General features: G+C 35.8%; 2 protein-coding genes across 7 annotated transcripts in view; one reads left to right on the top strand and one right to left on the bottom strand.

The window, feature by feature from the left end:
* LOC101741609 (phosphofurin acidic cluster sorting protein 1) overlaps positions 1-24,193 on the bottom strand; it is a 115,788-nt gene that overhangs the window by 18,249 nt on the left and 73,346 nt on the right. For all 5 annotated transcript variants that reach the window (XM_038020384.2, XM_038020383.2, XM_038020386.2 and 2 more), the window contains exons 2-3: positions 7,239-7,466; positions 5,651-5,744 (exon numbers count right to left, since the gene is read on the bottom strand). In XM_038020384.2, coding sequence (XP_037876312.1) covers positions 5,651-5,744; positions 7,239-7,466 — 322 coding nt within the window. The remainder of the gene's footprint in view (positions 1-5,650; positions 5,745-7,238; positions 7,467-24,193) is intronic.
* Positions 13,888-21,794, top strand: LOC733118 (NADH-ubiquinone oxidoreductase 20 kDa subunit). 2 transcript variants are annotated; one of them, XM_062675996.1, is made up of 5 exons: positions 13,888-14,034; positions 14,771-14,927; positions 18,500-18,627; positions 20,980-21,205; positions 21,522-21,794. In XM_062675996.1, exons 1-5 carry the CDS (start codon positions 14,012-14,014, stop codon positions 21,636-21,638), a joined length of 651 nt encoding a protein of 216 aa, XP_062531980.1. In that variant the 5' UTR covers positions 13,888-14,011; the 3' UTR covers positions 21,639-21,794.

The following is a 24,193-nucleotide window of genomic DNA, read 5'->3' as shown; positions in this document are numbered from 1 at the left end:
TGTTGAAATTTATATCTAAATAATCAACATTAAACTCTGCTAAGTACCGACATCTGTTGTCACTAATGTGAAACTAACCTATATTGGTATTTGTGTGTTTTATCTGTGTATATTTTTTGAATGAATAAAAACCAGTTCTCATTTGAATCTCAACGTGCTAGTTTCATTAGAGGTTATGGGCCCAGAATTACGTGTTTTTTCCGTCAAGAACTTGCAAGTTAATGCTGTATAAGTTTGTGTGGACTGAGAATACACTGTGCCGGTGAAAATGAGTTCGAATTACGTTGTAAGCGTGCCAAAATTAAAAGGTCGCGAGAACTACCAGGAGTGGGCTTTCGCCGCGGAGAATTTTCTGATACTGGAAGGTACTTCGGACTGTATCAAAGTCACGAATCCAGATGAAGCCGCAGCCGATGCGAAAACCAAGGCAAAATTGATTCTAACGATTGACTCGTCGCTATATGTACATATCAAGGATGTCGAAAATACGAAGAAACTATGGGAAAAATTAAAGCATTTATTCGATGATTCAGGATTTACTAGAAGGATCAGCTTGTTGAGAACTTTGATATCAATTCGTCTTGAAAATTGTACATCTATGACGTCTTATGTTACTCAAATCATAGAAACGAGCCAAAAATTGAGTGGATCGGGATTTCATATTAATGATGAGTGGGTAGGATCATTGCTTTTAGCTGGATTATCTGAAAAATATTCGCCAATGATAATGGCGATTGAACATTCGGGCATTAATATAACGGCCGACGCCATTAAAACAAAATTGATGGACTTGGAGGAAGACAGTGGCGACGTTAGCGGAGCATTTGCGAGTTATCGAAAAAAGTATGGCGCCAATACCGGAAGAACTCGGACGTCAACATCAATGTCAAAACAAAAAGTAATCAAATGTTACAAATGTAAACAAACGGGACACTATCGTAATCAATGTCCTAATGATGTAAAAGATTCATCAAATAACAAATTCAGTGAACGTAAACAAACAAATGCGTTCAGTGCCGTGTTCCTAAATGGTTGTTTTTCGAAGAATGATTGGTACATTGATTCAGGTGCTAGTGGCCATTTGACAGCGAATGAACATTGGATTACAAATGTGTCGAACAATCATACAGTCCAAGAAATTGTTGTTGCGAATAAAGAAAAAGTGTCTGTCAAGTGCTCTGGTGATGTGAGATTAACAACATTGACAGATAACTGTGAGTATGATGTGGTTGTTGAAGGAGTATTATGTGTACCTAGTTTGACCACGAATCTCATCTCCGTAAGTCAATTGATTGCAAAAGGCAACAAGGTCCTGTTTAAAGATGATGGCTGTCAAATATTTAATAAGTGTAATGAGCTAGTTGCTACAGCTTGCTTATTAAATGGAGTTTATAAGTTGAGAATACCTGAAAGGCTGGCTGCAATGGTGACCTCGAGTGAAATTTGGCATCGTCGGCTTGGTCATGTCAACAGTAACTATTTAAGTAAAATGCAGAAAGCTGTGGAAGGTCTTACACTTGATAGAAAGGCAGAAATATCAAAGTCATCATGTATAGTGTGTTGCGAAGGGAAACAAAATCGTTTACCCTTTCCACATAATGGAAATAGAAGTGATGATCTCCTGCAGATAATACATACGGATGTATGTGGGTCATTCAAGAATGTGTCGCTTGGTGGTTCCAGATATTTTATTTTATTCATTGATGACTATAGTCGCTACATCTAAATTTATTTTTTGAAAAACAAAAGTGAAGCTTTTGAATGTTTTCAAAGATACAAAGCTGAGGTGGAGAATAAATTAAACAGAAAAATTAAGATTCTTAGAAGCGACAATGGGAAAGAATTTGTGAATAAAGAGTTTGATAATTATTTAAGTAAAGCAGGAATAGTTCATCAGAAAAGCAATCCATACACACCAGAACAGAATGGCTTGGCAGAGAGATTTAATCGTACTGTGGTGGAAAAGGCAAGGTGTCTGCTCTTTGATGCTAAAATGGACGAAAGCTTTTGGGCTGAAGCAGCCAATACTGCTGTATACTTACAAAATAGGATAGTGGTGGAAAATTTGAATGAAACACCTTTTGAGATGTGGAATGGAGTAAAGCCAGATATTAGCCACTTAAGGGTATTTGGAAGTATAGTGATGATGCACATTCCAAAAGAGAAGCGCCTCAAATGGAATAAAAAGGCTGTAAAAGGGATTCTAGTTGGTTTCCCAGAGGATGTAAAAGGTTATCGGGTCTACAATCCAAGCACTAAGGATATCACAACAAGCCGTGATGTGATCATCATAGAAAATGCCAAACAAACAGAAAGTGTAGTCCAGATTGAGGAAACTGAACAATCACAATCCAGTGAGGATTCAGTGGGAGACACATCGTATGAATCAGGAAGTGAAATTTTTCATGATAATAATGATGAGACTTATGTACCAGATGATTCTTCTGATGACAGTGTGGAAAGTGTTGTGAGTGTTAAAAGAAGTTATTCCTCTAGGCAAAGAAAGAAGCCGGACAGGTATGGTTATTCTAATATGTGTTTAGAAAGTAGTGTTATTCAAAATGTTTGTGAACTTTCACTTGATGAGGCTCTAAAAGGACCAGATAGGGAACAGTGGTTAGAGGCAATAAGGGACGAATTACAGTGTTTTGAAGATAATGATGCTTGGGAACTTACTGATGCACCTAAAGACAGTACTATAGTTAAATGTAGATGGGTTTTGTGTAAGAAATATGATAGTGAAAGTAAGGTTAGGTTCCGTGCTAGACTTGTAGCTAAAGGTTTTTCCCAGAAACAAGGAGTAGATTATAAGGAAACCTTCTCGCCTGTTGTTAGACATACAACATTACGACTTTTGTTTTCACTATCAGTCCAATTAGATCTTGATGTTACACATTTAGACGTAAAAACTGCTTTTTTAAATGGTAACTTAGAGGAGACTATATACATGCAAAAACCTGAATGTTTTAATTCCCAAGATAACTCTAAGAAAGTGTTAAAACTTAATAAAGCCATCTATGGCTTAAAACAGGCGTCCAGGGCCTGGAACAAAAAGGTAGATAGTTGTTTAATTGAAAATGGTTATAAGAAATCTAAATTAGAACATTGTATGTATACAAAGAAAATTGAAAATATGGTAACTATAGTGGCCCTTTATGTCGATGATTTTTTTATTTTTTCCAATAATAAAAAGGAAACTAATAGACTGAAGGAAATATTGTCAAATAAATTTAAAATTAAGGATTTAGGGCAAGTAAAACAGTGTCTTGGGATGAATGTTAAATTTGATAAAAAGGAAGGGTCTGTTACTTTAAATCAAGAAAGTTATATTGAGAGTTTATTAGAAAAATTTCAAATGGCAGACTGTAAGACTGTTGAAACTCCAATGGAGACTAAGTTAAATGTAAACACTGGTCAAAATGTAACTAAACAAGTGCCCTATCAGCAGCTTATAGGTAGCCTAATGTACCTGTCGGTCTTAACCAGACCAGATATAACTTACTCTGTAAGCTATTTAAGCCAGTTTAATATTAATCATACTGATGAGCATTGGCATTATGCTAAGAGGATTTTAAAATATTTAAAAAGGACTAAATCATTTGGTATTAAATATTGTAAGAATGGAAATAAAGAAATTAAAGGTTTTGCTGATGCTGATTGGGCAAACAATACATATGATAGACGGTCATATACTGGTTATTGTTTTTTGTTATCCAATGGAGTAATATCCTGGGAGTGTAAGAAACAAAAAACAGTAGCTCTTTCAAGCTGTGAAGCTGAATACATGAGTATTTCAGAAGCATGTAAAGAAGCCATATATTTAAGAACTTTGCAGTTTGAAATCACAAATAAAATGTATACTTTAAGTTTGTTTAATGACAATCAGAGTGCACAGAAGTTGTCGATGAATCCAGTATTTCACAAACAATCTAAGCACATAGATGTGAAATATCATTTTGCCAGAGAGTGTGTTTCAAATAATATAATAAAATTATACTATTTGTCGACTGCTGACATGCCCGCTGACTTGTTTACTAAAAGTTTGTGTGCTAAGAAACATTATGCCTTTATGGAGTTGTTAGGATTGGTGATTGTGTAAAATGTTACCTAATTTTTTTTTTATAAATGCTTATGGTTATGATTATTAGATATAGTGGGAGTGTTGAAATTTATATCTAAATAATCAACATTAAACTCTGCTAAGTACCGACATCTGTTGTCACTAATGTGAAACTAACCTATATTGGTATTTGTGTGTTTTATCTGTGTATATTTTTTGAATGAATAAAAACCAGTTCTCATTTGAATCTCAACGTGCTAGTTTCATTAGAGTCAGACATTTCAGATTCGTTAATGCCTATCAAAAATGTTTTATAATTTTCGACGAGATGTTTTCAGACTGCTTTTTAAAAAACATTCCGTCTGACATTTTGTTTGGACAGACTTCACGTAGGAAATGATCGAAAGTGAGCAATTTACATTCGTTTAAAAACGGTTACCGAGTATTTAAAGAGTTGAGTGTTCGAAATCTATACATTAATACGTGAAGCAAAAACTTTGTATCCCTTTTTACAAAAATTGCGCGGACGGAAGAGTATGAAATTTCCCACACACATAGAGAATATAGAGAAGGAGTGCAAAATGCTAATGTTTTTTTTAAATAATGCTTAAAAAATACATTAAACCAATAAAGAAAACATTACATACACTAACATGTATTTGACACACACACACCCATCTATACTATTTTGTTTATTGTTAGTCTGTAGTCAAGTTGAGACTAGATTAATATTGAGAGTAAAGAAGTAAAGTCTGATAATGGAACCATAATAATGTTCAAACTTATAATTGAAATTAATAATTATAATCGAATTTCGACTACCGCGGGACCACTAGTACAATTTATTAGAGATTATACAGAATATTAATGATCACATTCAAGGCTTACTCTTGTTTACGCACGTATGACGTATACACAATGCGATCGTCGTCAAGTTAAAATAACTAGCAACAAGCGGTAATTGGAGGAAATTATAAATTCAACCTCCGCAGAGCCAAGAGCACGCTGTTAGTCACTAATTGTAGATCCGAATGTCCCGGGCGCTTCCTAACGTGGTTCGTTTGGATTAATTTAACGTCCAATTCATTCTACGTTTTAATTGTCTTTTCAATTTGTTTCAGGGCTGTTTTTAGATCATACATAATGAGGTTCAAACACTAACTAAATCTGACAATGGATATATATAACAGCAGTACAGTGACGATCTAGTACGCGTATAATTAATTCTAATAATTCGAAAAATTTCATGGTTATCACGAAGGCCTAGTTTTGTTAGTAATTTTATAAGAAATCTTTAAATGAGGCTACCAGCATTGAATGGTGTAGTTAATGCTCACACTTAACACATTAATACAAATTGCGCGCTAACAGAATCGACGCTTTCATAGATAAAATTGAACAATAGAAAAAATATGGATTGCGATTCCTTTTATTCGCGCGATGATGTTCCGATTTTAGCAATATGTATGTACTATGGATGGGTATATTCAGCTGTTTCACTACAGTTACGTTCGAATAGTGAGATTTAGGAAATAAAATTTATTTTAATTTTATTTATTAGTATCTGGTATTTATTATTTGGTCTCTTACTTGATCCATTCGGATGACACCTTCAGCCAGAGTTTTATATCCAAGGATAGTACGGTTTTTGTATTTCTTACGCCTCTGTAGCATGATTTGCAATCTGCAATACAAAATTTTGTTTAAATTTTTTTTTATTTACAAATTCCATGTCCTCCTAAAATCGGCGAGTGCCAATTTAAAATGTGCATAGTTTTGTATTAGTTAACATCAGATTTACACGGGTCCAGTGCCACTATGTCAGAGCTGACTTGGCAATGACACAATGTTATAGGTTTTTTTTTTGTAACGACCAAATCGATTAAAACATGTTTCTCCTTATTGTACTACGTTGATATAGCCTACATTCTCCGCCGTTTAAACGGATAAGTCCAGTCAAAATGTGCTACAAATTTGATTGGTGCATTTTATTATCTCAGACTTTTCGACTACTTAAAAGTTTTCGTCGTCATGGGTGGGTCACGACTAAGTTGTTATGCGTCCACTGGAGAATTGGTTCATGCGGCTAGCCGCTCCTTCGGCTGGCCTGCGGACCGCGGTGGCCGTTCGCTTGGTACTCGGAGAGGGAGATGCTCAATTTCTACGAATGGCTCATATAGCAGAAGCAGGTGGTGGAGAGTAGGAGAGAGCATTCTTCTCTCTCCGCACAAACCCATCACCGCACGGGTAGGTACCATCATCTTACCCATTTAGGCCGTGAAGCTATCATGCGTTCCGGTTTGATGAATTGACCAGACATTTTAAATTAGTCTCAGACTTCATGTCTCAAGTTGAGGATGCAGATAGAAATTACAACATACACGTTGTAATATCTTTGTTCTCTGGTGCCGACCAAGCAACAAAATGACCATGAAGTCGTCTGCCAGACTACAACAATAAAAAAGTCCTCTAAAACACGTCACACACTGGAAGCTTTCAATCATAAAAGCCAAGTTCAAACTTTATACACATCTCGTGATCGGTCCAAAATCAATAAATTTTATAAAGGGTTTTTTTATGAATATGAATAGAAATGGCAAAACAATGATGGTTTCGCTATTACTATTTTATTACAGCCACTAAAAATTTTAGTATCGAGTTTTATGATGTTTACAAAATCCGCGTATCCATCTTAAAAAAATGTGCTTTACGTGTGTGTTGTGTAATGTAATTATGCGGATTTAATAGCGAGAAACATTGTTTTTATCACAAAAAAAAATATTTATGAAATGTTGCTTTGATTTTTAATAATAATTATATTGCTTGAGTGAAACTTCAGTTGTTAGTCAAACAGGACTGGACATGTCGCTGGATTACAACAATGGACAGCATTTCCAACCATAAATTTACATTTCCAACCATAAGTAATCTTGTGAGTCCGCACGGGTAAGTACTACCGCCCTGCCTATTTCTGCCGTGAAGCAGTAATGCGTTTCGGTTTGAAGGGTGGGGCAGCCGTTGTAACTATACTGAGACCTTAAATCTTATATCTCAAGGTGGGTGGCGCATTTATGTTGTAGATGTCTATGGGCTCCAGTAACCACTTAACGCCAGGTGGGCTGTGAGCTCGTCCACCCATCTAAGCAATAAAAAAATAAAATTAATAAATTGAACGCACCTGTTACCGTCCCGTTTCACGAAATGTGGGTACTGAAGCGAAAAGCAGAGGTCCAGTTCGACGTCCATCGGCGGTATGGTGATGTCGTTGGAACGCAACGTGCGCTTGCTGCTGTGCATGCGTGCCGCGAGGATGACGGCGCCCGCACCAGCCCCGCCAGCGGCGCCGCCGCCGGCATCGCCAAGCGCTCCACAGACGCGCAGCCGCGTTACCCGAAGCGTACATAACCTGGAATCATATATCGCTGTTAGATTTGTTTTTTTATTGCTTAGATGTGTGGACGAGCTCACAGCCCACCTGGTGTTAAGCGGTTACTGGAGCCCATAGACATCTACAACGTAAATGCGCCACCCACCTGAGTTTTTCTTTTATTGTCCTTGTAAGCCGACGAGCGCACGGCCCACCTGATGGTGAGTGGTTACCGTCGCCCCTGGGCTTCAGCAATGCCAGGGGCAGAGCCAAGCCGCTGCCTACCAAAAGTTCTAAAGTCTGAGTGTAGTTACAACGGCTGCCCCACCCTTCAAACCGAAACGCATTACTGCTTCACGGCAGAAATAGGCGGGGTGGTGGTTCTTACCCGCGCGGACTCACAAGAGGTCCTACCACTAGTAATCACGCAAATTATAATTTTGCGGGTTTGATTTTTATTACACGATGTTATTTCTTCACCGTGGAAGTCAATCGTGAACATTTGATCAAAATCGTTTTATCGGAACAAAATAATGTGAAAAACATCCGATAATCGACAAGAGTTCCAGCTTGGTAAAACTATTTATAGTTTGAGTAATGTATCTAATCGATTAAAGAGAAACAACGCATTACAATAATATTCATGTTAATTTTTTTCCCACATGAACGAAAAAAGAATTTCGTAATAATATCAAGCTGACGAGGTTAACCGCGTCGCATGAATAAAGGAGAATAATACACTTTTCCCAGTACGTCAACAGTCATAATGTCTTTAGAGGAAAATGCATTATCAAGAAACCTCTAGAACATTTTGAATAGTGTTTATTGTTCCTTAATTCTTCCGGTTTTTCCTCGCCCATTTACAATTCAACAATTGTAATTAGAGTCCGCAGGCGCCACAACTTGAGTGCCCACTTCGAAAGAACCCTCATAGTTCTTAACTATATTTTGATTACGTTTGTTATGCCCTTTAAATCGAAGCTTAATACTTCGTTGCAGGAATATGGATAGGTTTACGAAACATTCTTGTGCGAGTACACAATGAGCCTCGTTTTTTTTCTTTTTTTCTCCTACTCAATCGCTGATAGCCTACAGAAGTATTTCAGCTACGCACGGTTTGGTGAGTGAGCTAAAAGGACTCGATCTGGAAGGACTTGCTAACACTAGTCCTAGCAAGAACAGTGCTTCGCTAAATCTACCACCGTATTACAATGACTGCGACAACCAGCAGTTATACTAATTAAAACGTTTGTTGAGTTAAACTTGATGATTCTTGCTGTCGAAGACAAACATAAAAGCAACCTATTTGATGTTAAGGGGACACTAGCACTGCCAGGGACAGAATCAGACAACTGCTTATTAAAAAGTGCTTTCCTTAAACATAATTTGAAGAGAAACATGTTAAGATATTTGTCTTCCGCCGTGATTGTCATATTGTACATTTAGTATGGTTTCTATGATTCTATTTAAGACTGCAGTAAATGAAGCATGGATATATATGAAGTATACAATATACACGCTGTGGAATCTACGGGTTTCGGTAACCACTTAAAAGCAAGTGCACCGTGAGCTCGTTTTCACTAATAAATGTAAGATCCTTGTTATAATTTTTCCGTTCGTTTGTGATGTGAAATTATTTCGAAGTATCTTTGAAAGATATTATCATGTTTCGTGTGATTTAAATGACATTAATTGCGTTTTATATAGAGGCAACGACCTCTTTGGCGCCAGTACAATATTCTCTTGTCAAATAATACCGAGTAGGTATGTAATAAAATTATTGTGATCCTTTGTTTCCGAAACAGGTGACGGAACGATTTCACTGCCCGATTTTTATCATTTTGTTGCATTAAATGAGCAGAAGAGCTGAAGGTCTACCTGGAGTCAAAGCCCGAAGATTTCAACCTTATTTCTATAGACGTAAGGCTCTACTTTTAGAACCAAACGTTTAACTGAATTGTAATACATTCATAACAAATTGATTAGAGCTTTTAGTTGCGAATAAAAACGATAAAAACATCACTGTGTTCCGTACGCTGCGCACAGATTAGCTTCCGTTGGAAAATGTTAACACTAGTTGCCTGGGACCCGGTAGATAAAAGATTACGTACGTGCTGTTAAGCCCCTACCATTTCTATACGATTGAATTTGCTTACTTTCTTTTCTTCCCACGATCCTTTTTTCCGGCAAATTTTAAATATTATTGTAGTAATTTTATTTTAGCATCATTTAATTTTTTTAATCTCAAAAGCAAAAAAGGCTTAAAAAATTACAAATCTAAAAATTACCAGACTAATAAAATAAATGAAGAACTCTCAAAGCTAAGTTGTCTAGTTGGGTCGTTTTAAAACCAAGGTAAGTTCTATAAAGCGACCGACATAATAGTCACGACCGGCTTTCTCCAATCCCCAAGCACATTATCGCCTAAGGTACATACTATATAAGGTATATATGTATGTATTTCTTAATACATATTTACAACAGAACTTGGTTGACGAGAATGCTTTTTTTCAACCACGATGCATAATATGTGGTGCGTTAAATATTATAAACCAATAATAAATATAAAATATTGATATTTTAAAATCGCGATTATTTGGAATTGTTACACAAAATACGTTCAGAGAAGGTGCTATTGAGAATACCGACTCAACTAAAACTAGACCTTTTGAACAAAAAACCTTTTACCAGTTTTACTATTTCCATTGTAAATAACACAAACAAATTTTCTCAACGATTAAAACCACAATCAAACCAGTGAAATTCAAAAATCAGACAATCGTACAATCTACTCAACAATTCGTATCAATAGTGCTACGTTTGAATGAAACAAAAATCGTTACGAAAATACAATCAGACACTAGCTGTGAAACTATAGGAAGCGACGCGACAGTACCATTATGTCTGATTCCCACGGTGCAGACGTAATTCCGTTGTACATATAAAGCTGTCTGCACTCAGACACGATGCGAAAATACGAACAGACAGATAAAAGGACAATTTCGTTTCATGTTTAAAATTGGTAGATTATAGGAGGTTATTTTCTTTTTGGGCAACGAACGTTGGAAATTTGGGATTTACGAGGATAAGCGTTATTAAAGTTTTTTTAAAAAGATTAATTAAATCAGTCCATTATCTCTCATAAAGAGGCTTTTCGTGAGATATTAAGTGTTCTCATAAAACGACGCGCTGAGGTTCTTAACCAAAAAAGACAATGATCGGTTTTGTAAAGTATCTTCGCGATAAGAATAAAAAGAGCATTGAAATTTTTAAGATGCTTTCAACCTTTTAGTTTACCTTCTTCTTTTCGTCAAAGTTCGTTTAAAGGTTTAATAATAATAAAAAAGCTACATAACTACGCATAGTTAAGTAGACTTCATCGTATGATTTGTACAATTGTATTTTTTTTTGTGTTTTAAATTCTCGCCGCTCAATTTAAAAGCATTTGACGTCCCCGTAGGCACACACGCACACAAGTCACTTTTTAGATAACATTAACAACGTCCGGATGCCCGAGTAAGTGGTTTCACATACAGAAACCTAATATAATCAACATACCTTTTGGTAATACATACATAGTTTGCTTCAGATATTCGTCAAATAAAATCCGCCTCAGAATAAGATAGAAGATAGTATTCAAACACATTTTAATTGCTATGAACAAGAAAACTAGGCTACGTTGAAAATAATTTCTCACATTCTTAGGTGCACCGTAAGCTAATAATATGCCTGTCTGTGGCAAAACAACATATTTCCTAGAGCAAAAAAGTTAATATAAAAAATTATGGATTTTCATGCAGAAATTGACAGTTTCATTACACAAAGAAGAAATGAGGTAGTAAAAAAATCGTTGCCGGGGAGGGAGACAGACACAATACCCAAAATTTTAATAAAACAAGTTTCACGTTTTTTTTTTTTTTTTTTTTTTTATTGCTTAGATGTGTGGACGAGCTCACAGCCCACCTGGTGTTAAGTGGTTACTGGAACCCATAGACATCTACAACGTAAATGCGCCACTCAGCTTGAGATATAAGTTGTAAGGTCTCAGTATAGTTACAGCGGCTGCCCCACCCTTCAAACCGAAACGCATTACTGCTTCACGGCAGAAATAGGCAGGGCGGTGGTACCTACCCGCGCGGACTCACAACAGGTCCTACCACCAGTAATTACGCAAATTAAAATTTTGCGGGTTTCACTTTTATTACACGATGTTATTCCTTCACCGTGGAAGTCAATCGTAAACATTTGTTGAGTACGTATTTCATTAGAAAAATTGGTACCCGCCTGTGGGATTCGAACACCGGTGCATCGCTTCAACACGAATGCACCGGACGTCTTATCTTTTAGGCCACGACGACTTCAAGACGACGTCCGAAATATGTGATTTTTTTTCATCGAGCCCAACATTATGAACGGTTCCCGGACGTGTTCTGAGTACCGAACGAGCATTCATTCAACGAACGAACGAAATTCATTACGATAAAAAAAAGCCTTTAGCGAAAACATGTTTATATTTTAAAATATGTAAAAGCCGACTTTTTGGCGGGAATGCGAGGAGTGAAGTTGTGTGATTTGTTTTATTTTGTCTATTTAGTGTTTCTTCATCTGTATGGATCTGAGTGTTGGGCGACGAAAGTTAAGCATGAAAGAGGAGTGCATGCGGCAGAAATGCGAATGTTGAGATGGATGTGTGGAGTGACAAGAATGGATAAGATAAAGAATGAGTATATCAGAGGAAGTGTGAAAGTGGCCCCGGTAAACAACAAATTAAGGAGCGGACGGTTAGCGTGGTATGGACATGTGATGCGTAGAGAGAAGATGCATGTGACTAGGAGATGTATGGAAATGGTAGTGCAAGGTAGAGGGGGAAGAGGTCGACCGAAGAAGACATGGATGGAGTGTGTGAATGACGATATGAGAGAGAGAGGAGTGAGTGTTGAGATGACGGCTGATAGAAGAGAATGGAAGAGAAAAATTAGCTGTGCCGACCCCACCTAGTGGGATAAGGTGGAGAAAAAGAAAAGTGTTTCTTCAGGTTTAAATGTGTAACAACAGTGGGATAAGGTGGAGAAAAAGAAAAGTGTTTCTTCAGGTTTAAATGTGTAACAACAGTGGTTTATTAACTGTTTAATATCTGTGAAAGTGCACAAATGTGGGAAAATGAAACAAATTCGCTGGACGTAACTTCTCGGGACCCTCCAAAAAGTCCACTGAAAAAATCTCAGTAAATGACCACCATTTTACTGTGATTATATTTCATTCCATATCATTTCATCTCATTTAATTTAATTGCATCCTAGTTGATTAATGTCTCAAATTAATCATTTTCATTTCATTTCACTTCACTCCATGTTATAATTTTTCATAAAAATATGAATATAACTCAAAATAAGACAGGACCTAAAGGTCTTAGTTACCAGGTCATAAAATCCCTTAACAAAAAATATGCAAAAGCCAACATAAAAACGTGTGTTTGGTTAGAATAAGGAAAAAAAATCCTCAACACAATATCTTATTCTATTATGCATGAATGAATCTAAAACGCATCAGCTGTGAACGAACCTCCATTGATATAGCAAACGAGCTAGCTAATAGTAGACTGCACGTTTTTAATGGTCCAATTAGTTTTCCACGCGTGTCTACCCTATTTTCTAGACGGCCACGTCATGGGAAAACCCCTACAAGTGAACTACAGTTACGTGCATTTGAACGCTGTAATTTGAGGTCTACTTTCACACCAGATTGTAATTATATGTTATATTTTTTTTTAATTTACTACTTATACGAGAATATTGTCTGTATAATTTGTTATGTTTGCGTGAATAATTAATAACGTAAGTGAATCGATAGGAGACACGCCGATTCAGACAAATTCGCGATTGATAACTTTGGAATTATAACGGGGGTACCCCATCTTGTGCTTTCGCACGAGTCGATACCGCCCGCCCTGCCTATTTCTATCGCGATCAGGATGAGGCAACCGTTATACAAGACCGTTAAAATTTACCTCATGGTTCATGGTGAATAGCGGTATTCATAGGCTCCAGTAATCACTCAAAATTATCCGGATAAGCGGTTTGCTTATCCATTAATTATACGACACCATAAAAATACATAATTACAATATCTTGTGACCACTTACAAGAATAAAAATTAATTAAAATTGTGAGTTTTTAAAAGCGTAATTTTCGCCCGTTTTCTAATCAACAGAACACTTGCCAAGTATATATTTAGTCGTATTTGTTTCAAGTGCTCATTTAGCTACTAACGTATCTTATAATTATTTATAAAACGTATCTTCAGCAATGTTATTTATATTAATTTTGGGCAAAATGGCTTCATGTTCTTGTTTAATAAATTTCACGTCTAATTGGTTGTACTATTAAACTAGTTACTAAATCTCTTTTGTGTTCAAAACTTCGGCTCTCTGTTGGCAATGCGCGTTTGTATTCTCTTTGGTATGTATGTCAAACTATCAAAATACTCGTAGTGGCGACAACATCGTAAAGATTTTCAATTGCCCTTTGTTCAAAAATAAACTGAATTTTAATTTAGCGATAAACTGATCAAATATTTGTTGTGCAATGTTAAGTAGATTATTTTGCAGGTATAGTCAGTTCAACGACGCGTTTAATGTTTTGTTTCAAGTATACATCTATTATTTACATTTTTTGTTTATCTACTTATAATTTAGAAAACTAAAGTTTCGAAAATTTACTTTACTATAATTGAAGGCATAATAATGTACTTATACGAGACAGACAAGCATCCGGCTCGCCCGATGGCAAGTGTAGCCGTGGCTCGTGTAAATCAGGAACGTTAGGGGCCTCGTTTGAAGAAGAACACGTAACAATCGAAAAAATCGCAAATTCTATAAGTCAGTTTTTTATTTATTTAATTTTATTTTATTTTATATATTTTATACACACAGTTGTTAGAAGAAACACGACAATAAGGATACAGAGTACAAGGGAACTACTTATTTCATGTTGAAATCTCTTCCAGTAGGCCCGCAAAAGGAAAGAAGAATTAGGAACATAAACCTAGTGCATACAGTAAACTTTATATATAATAATATATATATATATTGCAAGATACAAAACAATATATATACATACATACATACATACATACAAAAACACACAATTTTTTCAACATTCTACAATGATAACCAAGGCTTTTCTCAATCTCAGCCACAAATACTCTTTTATACGGTACGCCCACACGAAAACAACCAAATCAATGTCACTTAGTTGTATAGTTAGTTACTTTACCCTCATTCGTAGAATCCAACCAAGAAAACTTCAGTACATTGCGGTACTCAACAGAGATGTGTGGAATAGGGATGTGGCAGTGTTTCTGAAGAATTATGGCAGAGTTAACAGTATTAGGAACGGAAGCAGCAGTAGCAGAAAGAAACCCGTGGTGCCGCCTCATGGTAACAAAGCTCCCAAGTTGGGCGAGAACAGGGAGTATTCACCGTTCCATGAACCAGGACAGGTATATATTAGATTTAGAGATTCAATTCTTTATTATTATTATTATTATGTAAAACGGAAATTTCAAACGATAGCAACAATATGTCGAGTTAAATTTTATTGTCAAATGTTTGTTACCAAACGAACTCTTTCGGACTGAATTTGTTTTGAACAAAATTTATAAATGACTAGCTTTTGCCCGCGACTCCGTCCGCGTGAAATACGAGTAGTTACTTTGCGCAACGCAAAATTTTACTGTTTTCGAATCGGAGCAGTAGTTCCTGAGATTAGCGCGTTCAAACAAACAAACTCTTCAGCTTTATATTATTATATAGTATAGATTTGAAATACTTTTATACACTTATGTGAGTGATTTAGTTATCTTAGAATAATGTAATATCGTATGTATGCTGGTGAGCATAATAACAACACATTGTTATTGCTCCATAATTGTAGTACAGCTTAATAATTATTGCTTATTATTCTTCGTTAGAATGTTATTTTCCCGCAACCTTCTAATTTATTGAAAAGAAAGAATAACGTCGGTTGTTCATTCCGTTCTCGTATTAATGCAAGCACAGAATTACCTTCCAGGAAAACGGAACAAATAAAAACTGAAAATGTAAAAATTCATTTCCATTTTGATTACAAAACACTTTGACGCTGCGGAGGGGTCCAAAAAAAATGTTTTTCTTTTCATTTTTATTTTTGTTCGTTGTAACAATTTGTTATGTTCAACAAACCATAACATTTCGTTACGTAATACGTTTATTTACTTATTACAAACAACAACAAAAAACAATCCGGAGATTTTCAGAAAAACGTTTCGTCCTATTCTCCGATAACAGCCTCAAACAGATTAAATCGGTACCTACACAATAGAATTATTTTATTTACCGAAGTTATTACACACTAGTCCGACAGGCAAATGTAAACATTCCGAAAAACGTGCTCCCGACCGACAGCGAGTAATTTCCGCTGTCCCAGAAACAGAAAGCAATCTCGGGAGAGAACAGCTCCGGTCGAAAACAGGAATTAAACGACTATCCCCCGGGATCCATCCGGTCGGCAATGAGTTTCTGAATCACGGCTATATTGATTTCGGGACAGGCTTAATTTCTAAAAGGGAAATATAATATGAAAAAAGCGAGCCTTTTACGTTCTTCTTTTTTCCGTTTTATATTTCGATATTTATATCTGAACGACTCGGTGTTTTACTTCGTATATACTTTTCCTCAGATATAATATTTCTAAGAAGAATTATATTTCAAACAACATCTTTATAACCTAAAGCGACCAGCTCCGGCTTCGCTCGGGTCTAACAAAAATTTCAGAATAAACAATTACAATAAGTAGTTTGATAATAATTATTATTTTAATGAACTTTTATTTTCATTTAAATATTTGTTTTTATCTATTTTTTTATTATTTTTATATTATTATTTTTCTAATTTTCGTAACATAAATGGAGTTTTAGTAAGGATCCCTAATATTTTTAAAAAAGAACTTAGCTTATGTCACTCGGGGATAGTGTAGTTTCCAAACAGTGAAAGAATTTTTCAAATCGGTTCAATAGTTTCGGTGCCTATTCAATACAAACAAACAAACAAATCTTTCCTCTTTATAATATTAGTATAGATAGTATAGAAGTATAGATTTAATACGTCCTTCTAAAGCTTTTCATTTTAATCGTTGTCACCCATGGTATAGTTTTCAAATAAATGTTCAAAATTCGATTTAACAATGGGCTAGGTTTTGAGATTTTTTTTTGGATATATCTATAAAATGCATTGTTTTAAGGGTTTTTTTTATCACCATTTTTAATTAGAATGAGTTTCCAATACCTGTCACATGCCCTACTGCCACGCATATGAGTGTCATAGGGCTGGCAGTAGGGCGTCTTGCGGGCCATTTGTGGGCTCACACGGAGGTATTATCACCCCGCTAATTTCTAGGCCCAAACAGTTTTTTTTTAATCAATGCTTTTGTAAAACTGAACGATGCGGTTTGTTTATTATCTCAGTGGACCCGATTTCAGAGTTTTTCGGCACCGCATTATCAAATAGTGCTCCTGAAAAATTCAGCCTGTATTAAACAACGCTTTCCCATTAGCCGTAAATTCCGAATCCAATTACGCCGGCAAAATAGAGATTTATCTGGGAACCTTTTTTTCGTACGCCTTCTGGGCATGTCCTTATCGATCCCCAGCATCGCAACCCGTCGGTCTTACATCCAAATAACCATTTGTTTGCACGAGACTGTGATTCAAGGTTCAGGCTTTCAGGATACAGTGGCGATATTTATTAGGCATTTCTTATTATTGTTTTTCGATTGCTTGGATTGGTGAATGAGCTCAAGGTCTACTCGGTGTTAAAGCTTCTTAAGTTTCACAGACGTTACAATGTGAATATACTCATTTTAAAGACATAGTGCCGAAGTCCCAAGACTTATTATTATATAATTGGTGATATCATACAATTATTACAATAAATATAATATAATTGGTTATATTATATTCACTACCAGTATTTACGCAAATTATAAAGTATGCACCTTTCCTTAAAAAAATAAATTGTTATTGCTTGTGGGATTTGAATATCGCTTCAAGGATTAAGTAATGAAGACTTAATTTCACAAATTTGCTGAGTACGAGTATTAAACCGACCACGGACTTAATCGCAATTGTAGTGTTGCTATATTTCAATCAGAATCCACAGAACATAGCTCAAATAAAACACACTTGTGACGTAATCTATAGTTTTAGAATTATAACCTATTAATAATGATAAATCTCTGTTCAGGCCTGAGAATCATACTCCAAACTGTTGAGGCATAAACTTTACAACTATTCGACTTATTTTAATGCATGATCGTTTCAGTAATCAATTTAAATTTAATATATCTTTTAAAATAGAATATGAATTCGCTTCGAATGTTCCATTCGTTCTTTTTGATTTATCCAGAACGGGGCAGCCTCATCCGTCAGCCGTCGATATTATTTATTACACGATTTGAATTGACTTACAAATTAATACATTATTCATATTTTATGAATACAAATTACATTAGAGGGTTGACGTATGTACGTTTTTGGATTACGTGATGATATAAATTTGAGTTTATTTTCTTATAACACTGTCTACTAAGCCAACAACAAACTAAGCTACTGAAGGTAAAATGAACACATTTATTAATAGAGTTCCGAAACTCTGAGAGATAGAACTCGTAGGGGAACAAAACACTCTTAAAGATTTATAAACTTCTACTCCTAGGTCCCCTGTATAAGTTGTTCTCATGGGTCATCACAAATCGTCTAGCAAAAAGGCTCCACGGATTTCAATCCCCTGAATTAACACACGTAGACGTATCTAGAAGCGCGCTACGGGAAAAGTTATGGTCAGAGCTACTCTCAAAGATAAAGTTAGGTTATTCAACAGGGGACTAAAAATCATCGACATAGTTCATACAATACGCGTGCTCTCCGGCCGGCAGGACATGGGTGAGCAGAGTCGAAAACGCCAAATTGGGAGAAGCTATTGCCTACCAATGGAGTTATGTTTCTGTAAATAAAGTGAAACTTTTGTCTGATTTCAGTCAACAGCAGAATGGGTCGTAGCTAGGGCGGACGACATCCTTAATTGGGGCCGTAGGAATTCTGTATGGCCCCTCACATTCGGCTTGGCTTGTTGCGCTCTAGAAATGATGCACTATGCTGGACCAAGGTAAACTTCATCACATTATTATATTATAATACATATAACGGCCGTCTGGTGTAGTAGTAAGTGACATGGTCACTACACAAGGGGGTCACGGGTTCGAATCCCGCCATGGGAAGATATTTGTATGATAAATATAAAATGTATTTTCCAGGGTTATGGATGTATATTAAATATATGTATGTCTATAATAAAAATCTTACATTTATTTTGGTTATCATGTACCTGTAACACAATTTAATTATTAAATAAATCACGCTACGTTAACTGGTATTATTATTATTTGATATTTATTTAATATCAGAAAAGTTTCAAATTTTCAAAAGGAAATGCGTGACGTGATGCGCGATAAAGTAGTAATAAATGTTGAACCCGTAAAATTTTAAGCACTATCTATAGCAGCTTGTGCACATGTTAAACTCGGTCGGGTAGGCACTAGAATCATGCGCATACGACCACATCTTTCGCAAGTTGGGCGACCGCACTCATGTTACTATGTCGGTGGCTCTGTTGACTGCTTAATACCAGACAGACTGAAGTATTTCTATCCTGCAATATGTAAAAAAAAAAGATCTCGAAACAGAAACTTGCAAATGCTTCATTTACATCTTTTATTTTACATTTGCGTCGGTTTTGCGACAGCCTATCCACCTCGGTTGGATTATATCACGACGTGATACATTATTTATTTCTTTCGGAATATCTAATAATCTAATAAACAAACGTTGATGTACATTCATACCCGTAGTGTATTCGATAATCCAATTGGGAATGGCAGAGATTTTTCTCAGTATGAATTGAAAAGTATTTTCAAGAATATTTCAAAATAAAGCAGTTACAATAGTGATCTCGATTATGTCATTGACTATTTTAGTTAGGTACAATCATTAATATGTAAGATTGGCAAATTATAGTGTTTTGGAAGTAGCTTTTGCTATTGCATAGATGGGTGGTCGAGATCACGGCCCATCTGGTTTTATGTGGTTACCGGAACCCATAGACATCTACAAAGTAAATGCTGCCATTCACCCTCAAGACATGAGTTCTAAGGTCTCAGTTTTTACAGTACAACTGGCTGCCCCACCTTTGCCAAACCGAAACGCATTACTGCTTCACGGCAGAAATAGGCAGGATGTTAGTAACTACCCGTGTAGCCTCACAAGACGTACTACCACCAATAACACTCAGATACTTTAACGAACCAGTACTTTAATGCATTCGTAGAACTTTTACAATGGGTCGGGGTTAACAATGGGATAATGACACAATGTCGATACATTGCTAACAAGTTGCTAATCGTGATTACTCGTAAACACATCTCACGTTACGAGCATGTATTGTTTTCAGAAAAACTGGAAACGTTAAACGAACCATGATACCGAAGACACACGACCCAATTTCTGTAGACAATATTAGACCCTACACGTAATAACATACGATCGAATCAGTGAAAGAAAACATATATTCTAATAAAACTAGGGCATGTTGCGAGCATACCTTGACGGTACCGCCATCGGAGCATTCGTTTCATTCATCATTACTCCGAGGCAATTAGGACTTCGAAGGTGACGAGTACGATATTGACGCTAATAAAAATAATCCGAGTTTGTCAAGTGCATGAAGTAATATTATTGTTGAAATAGTACGATTCTTTGTTTTCTCTATTTTACAACCAGACATAAAAACTGAATCAAAACAAACACAAAAGAAAACAATAAAATTTTATCAGTTCAACAAGATAACATGCTCCAATGTTACCTTTGTTCAAGAGTCACTCCATTCAAAGTTTATACGACTAAAGACTCCAAAGCTTAATCATTGATATTTTGGCTAACACCACCTCAGAATGACAGTATCTTTAGGAACCAGTAGTGAAATGTTAAAAAATATAAATCACCCCCCAAAGGGGACCTTAAGTGACAATATTTAACAATGGGATTCATTTACACTCAGATCCTACGCTCTTAATCAAATTTTATAAGAAATTAATGTTAAATTCAAGAAATCAATCAAACAGTAAAATAGAACAGACTTACAAATAAAACCGACAGAGCTTCCGTATGGAACCGCGTCACAAAATGTAAGAGGGCCACGATCCTTTTCCATACTCCCTTTTTTATAGGCAACGGCAACCCAGCGCCCATAAAAAAATCAAAAAGGTTAAATACATATATCCCAAAAATATATCAAGGGGTGAAAGTCTATTTGGTGTAAGCGAAATTTTTGCAACTTTACAGCAGATTCATTTAAAGTTTAAAGTTTGAAACTCCACCCCTCAATATGGACATGAGACATATTCTTGGTTGGTTGGTTTTTACATCCAAATACCTATATGAACTGTCCGATATTGTCTTACAGATATGACATGGACCGCTTTGGCATGGTTTTCCGGGGGACACCTCGTCAGACGGACGTGATCATTGTGGCCGGTACTGTGACTAATAAGATGGCTCCAGCGTTACGGAAGACTTATGACTTGATGCCCGAACCACGGTGGGTCGTTTCGATGGGCAGCTGCGCTAATGGTGGTGGATATTACCATTACACATATTCTACCGTTCGGGGTTGCGATAGAATCGTACCGGTAAATTATTTGCAATTATTTTTTTCCAGTTTCTGGCGTTTGGAATACTTTGGTAGCGGTTGTAACTGTTCTAACCGGGTAGTGAATGCGAGATTAAGCCAAAGTTATTTTGAATGTCCAATTAGTGTTATGGCCAGAAATAGGATTATAGAAATCAATTATTTTGAAGTTTGTTTTAATAGTTTTGAAGAGTGCAATACCTTCGGAGTTGTAGCCTTTCATACCAAAATTGGTTCACAAGTGACGGAGAAATCGTCAAATGTATTTACATAATAAAAAAATCAAGTCTGTTAAAACATTTTTATTATTCTTTTAGGTGGATATCTATGTCCCAGGCTGTCCTCCAACAGCTGAAGCACTGCTATACGGTATGCTACAGTTACAGAAAAAGATAAAACGTATGAGAGTAGTACAAGTGTGGTATCGGAACTAAATACATTTTAATGTTACTTGTTATTTATTTTGGGTCGTAAATATTTTGGTAGGCAATGTACACTGTAATTAATGAAATTATATTTGAAGAACAACTTTAGGCATAGACTCTTATGACTAATGTTACGTTTACTAATAAATTTCGATTTCCTTTAAATTGTGTTATTATAAAGTGCTATCTCATTTGATTGATTTTAATATAAAACAGAGCGGATAATGTCACACCATGCTTTAAGTCCGGATCACGTAGGTACCGTTTGTCTTTGGTATAGAAATTCTAATGGAGTTTTAAGTAATTTAATCCAGAAAGTTTAGGACCGGTCACGGACAGTATGTTTGTTATTGAAAGCCTTTTTAAGCACTTACAAATTGTTCATTCTAAAAGCTTGTAAATCTTCCATTCGTGACTCTCTCTCTATATAGAATGGGTAAGAGGAATTCTCATTTTCGCATAAAAACCTATTCCATTTTAAATTGAATTTGGCCTCCAACCATTCCTTTTCGCTACACTTGTATACCGCATAATTGTAAAGGGGATCGCACGCCTTTGAAAATATCTCGTGAATTCCTCGAGAATCCATTCTGGCGCGTGTGAACGTATTTACCGAGGAATCCACCGAAAATGTATAGAACGTTGTCAAAGTGGTGGCTGAAATTCTAAACATACCTTCTCAGATTGATCGTTTGACGAACGCTAATGGTGATGTTGTGTTCTACAATTTCAACTTTATTATAATAGAAGATATTTTGCTATTCAGAGTCATATGTATAAGCCTGTTTTGAACGTAAATTATAGGTTATATTGATATTATTCATTTTTAAACCCATATCGAAGGTGTATACAAATATCAGCGAAAAAGCCATTTAGACTTTAGAACGTTTATAATGGGGTTGTTATAACTTGATCAGAGTGTTAATGTGCATTTAAACTCTATAGAAACGTTATGAATAAAATTTTTTAGACTTCTTATAACAATCTAATACAGTTTCGAAAACTCATAGTGAATAAGAACATTTATGTTTTATATCCGCTATTTTTGAAAACAAGGAAATAGAAACGTTGTTGTTTTCTCGTACTATAGTGTAAATATATAAATGTATGGTAATTTCGTTTAGGTAGGCACTAGTACATTATTCTTTCAACAGAACCGGAAAAATTTATCTGTCGGTCACATATTTTTATTGTGTCGTCTATCTAGAATACTATAACCATATAATATTTTCCTGTGGGTATCACAAATCGCCGTTAAGAGATTCACCAAGTGGCACCGTTCTCCGAGAATTATCTCTACTAATATATAAATATACAGTGGTTTTTATGGATGTTCCGTTATAACTACTGAACCATGCATCTGATTGACTTGAAACTTGGTATCCATGTTGAAAATACATGTACTTAATGGATAGGCGAATATTTACATGAGTGTTGGACTTCCTAAATCAGTTGCGGGGGCGTTAATGATGAGAATTTTTGTGGGGGTGAGAAATAATCATGTTAATTTTAAATGCCCAGCGAAGCGGACGGGTTCAGCTAGTAATATTATAAGAGCGATCCCCAGCCGGCGGAAAGTGGAACAGCTGTTGTGCTCTGCAACTGAAACTTCAACGTCATATCATGGCGTTGTTTGTGGAACATGAGTTCAATACCAAATTAATACAAGGTTTTTTTTTATTGAAGGATTACTGGCAGCCCGTAGGCCTTTCCAGTTTCACAAGGACAGGTGGGCGAGCACTCAGCCAGAGGGGGTAATACAAGGTCTACCCTGCTACAAGAGTTAAAACAAATTCTTGACAATAAAAGTCGTAAACGTAAAATCTTGCAATAAAAATATTTTTATTTGCATTAAGAATCGCTCAGACAGAAAATCAATATTAAACAGGACGAAGAGTGCGTTTCATGACGTTTTCCGACCCGACCATAAACGAGACAATAAAACCCTAGTCACCCAATTGCTTAGCTTTCTTTAGCCCATCAGGATCGCAAATATAAGGAACGATTGGTATATAAGGATTAAGAGGATCACGCGGCGACTTATCGTCCTCAAAAATAGTTTCTTAATGAAATTAATATGATTATTAAAGAAAGTGTCTCCAGCAGTTGTCAGCATGTTAAATGCTTATTCAGAGTCAAAATAAACTCTTCTTGTATTTAAGTACGCTTCTTTAGTTAATTACCCCATTCTACTACATATTAAAATTTTATTACTTTTCTTTAATATGCAGGCACACCGGATTCTACTGTTTCATTACAGGTATTGACGTATTACCTATCGTTCTGGCAAGTTGTATAATGGATTATCCGGTTTCTGTGAACTGAACGTACGTGGTAAACTGCGTAAACTCGTATTCGATACGACGTTACGTTAAAATCGATTATCGTGAACAATGGTTCATCGTTGTTCACACGACAAACGCTATTGTTTTAATCGTTTACATCATTCACCGGGTTGACATCATATACTCTTTGCGTCTGTTGTTATGTGAACTTTGTTTTAAAATTGGAATTGAAAAAAATCTGAACTTTTGGAATTCCAAATGGAATTTCAACTCGACGAA

Source organism: Bombyx mori, chromosome 25 (assembly GCF_030269925.1).
Source record: "Bombyx mori chromosome 25, ASM3026992v2".
NCBI lineage: Eukaryota > Metazoa > Arthropoda > Insecta > Lepidoptera > Bombycidae > Bombyx > Bombyx mori.
This window is presented reverse-complemented; position numbering and strand designations above follow the sequence as displayed.

Bases quoted from the DNA above. Each gene is read 5' to 3' on its own strand.
- LOC733118 (XM_062675996.1), top strand. From the start codon at position 14,012: ATGTTAAGTAGATTATTTTGCAG. The intron at 14,928-18,499 runs GTATATATTAGA...GTCTGATTTCAG, and splicing joins CGTTCCATGAACCAGGACAG to TCAACAGCAGAATGGGTCGT. The intron at 18,628-20,979 runs GTAAACTTCATC...ATTGTCTTACAG, and splicing joins ATGCACTATGCTGGACCAAG to ATATGACATGGACCGCTTTG.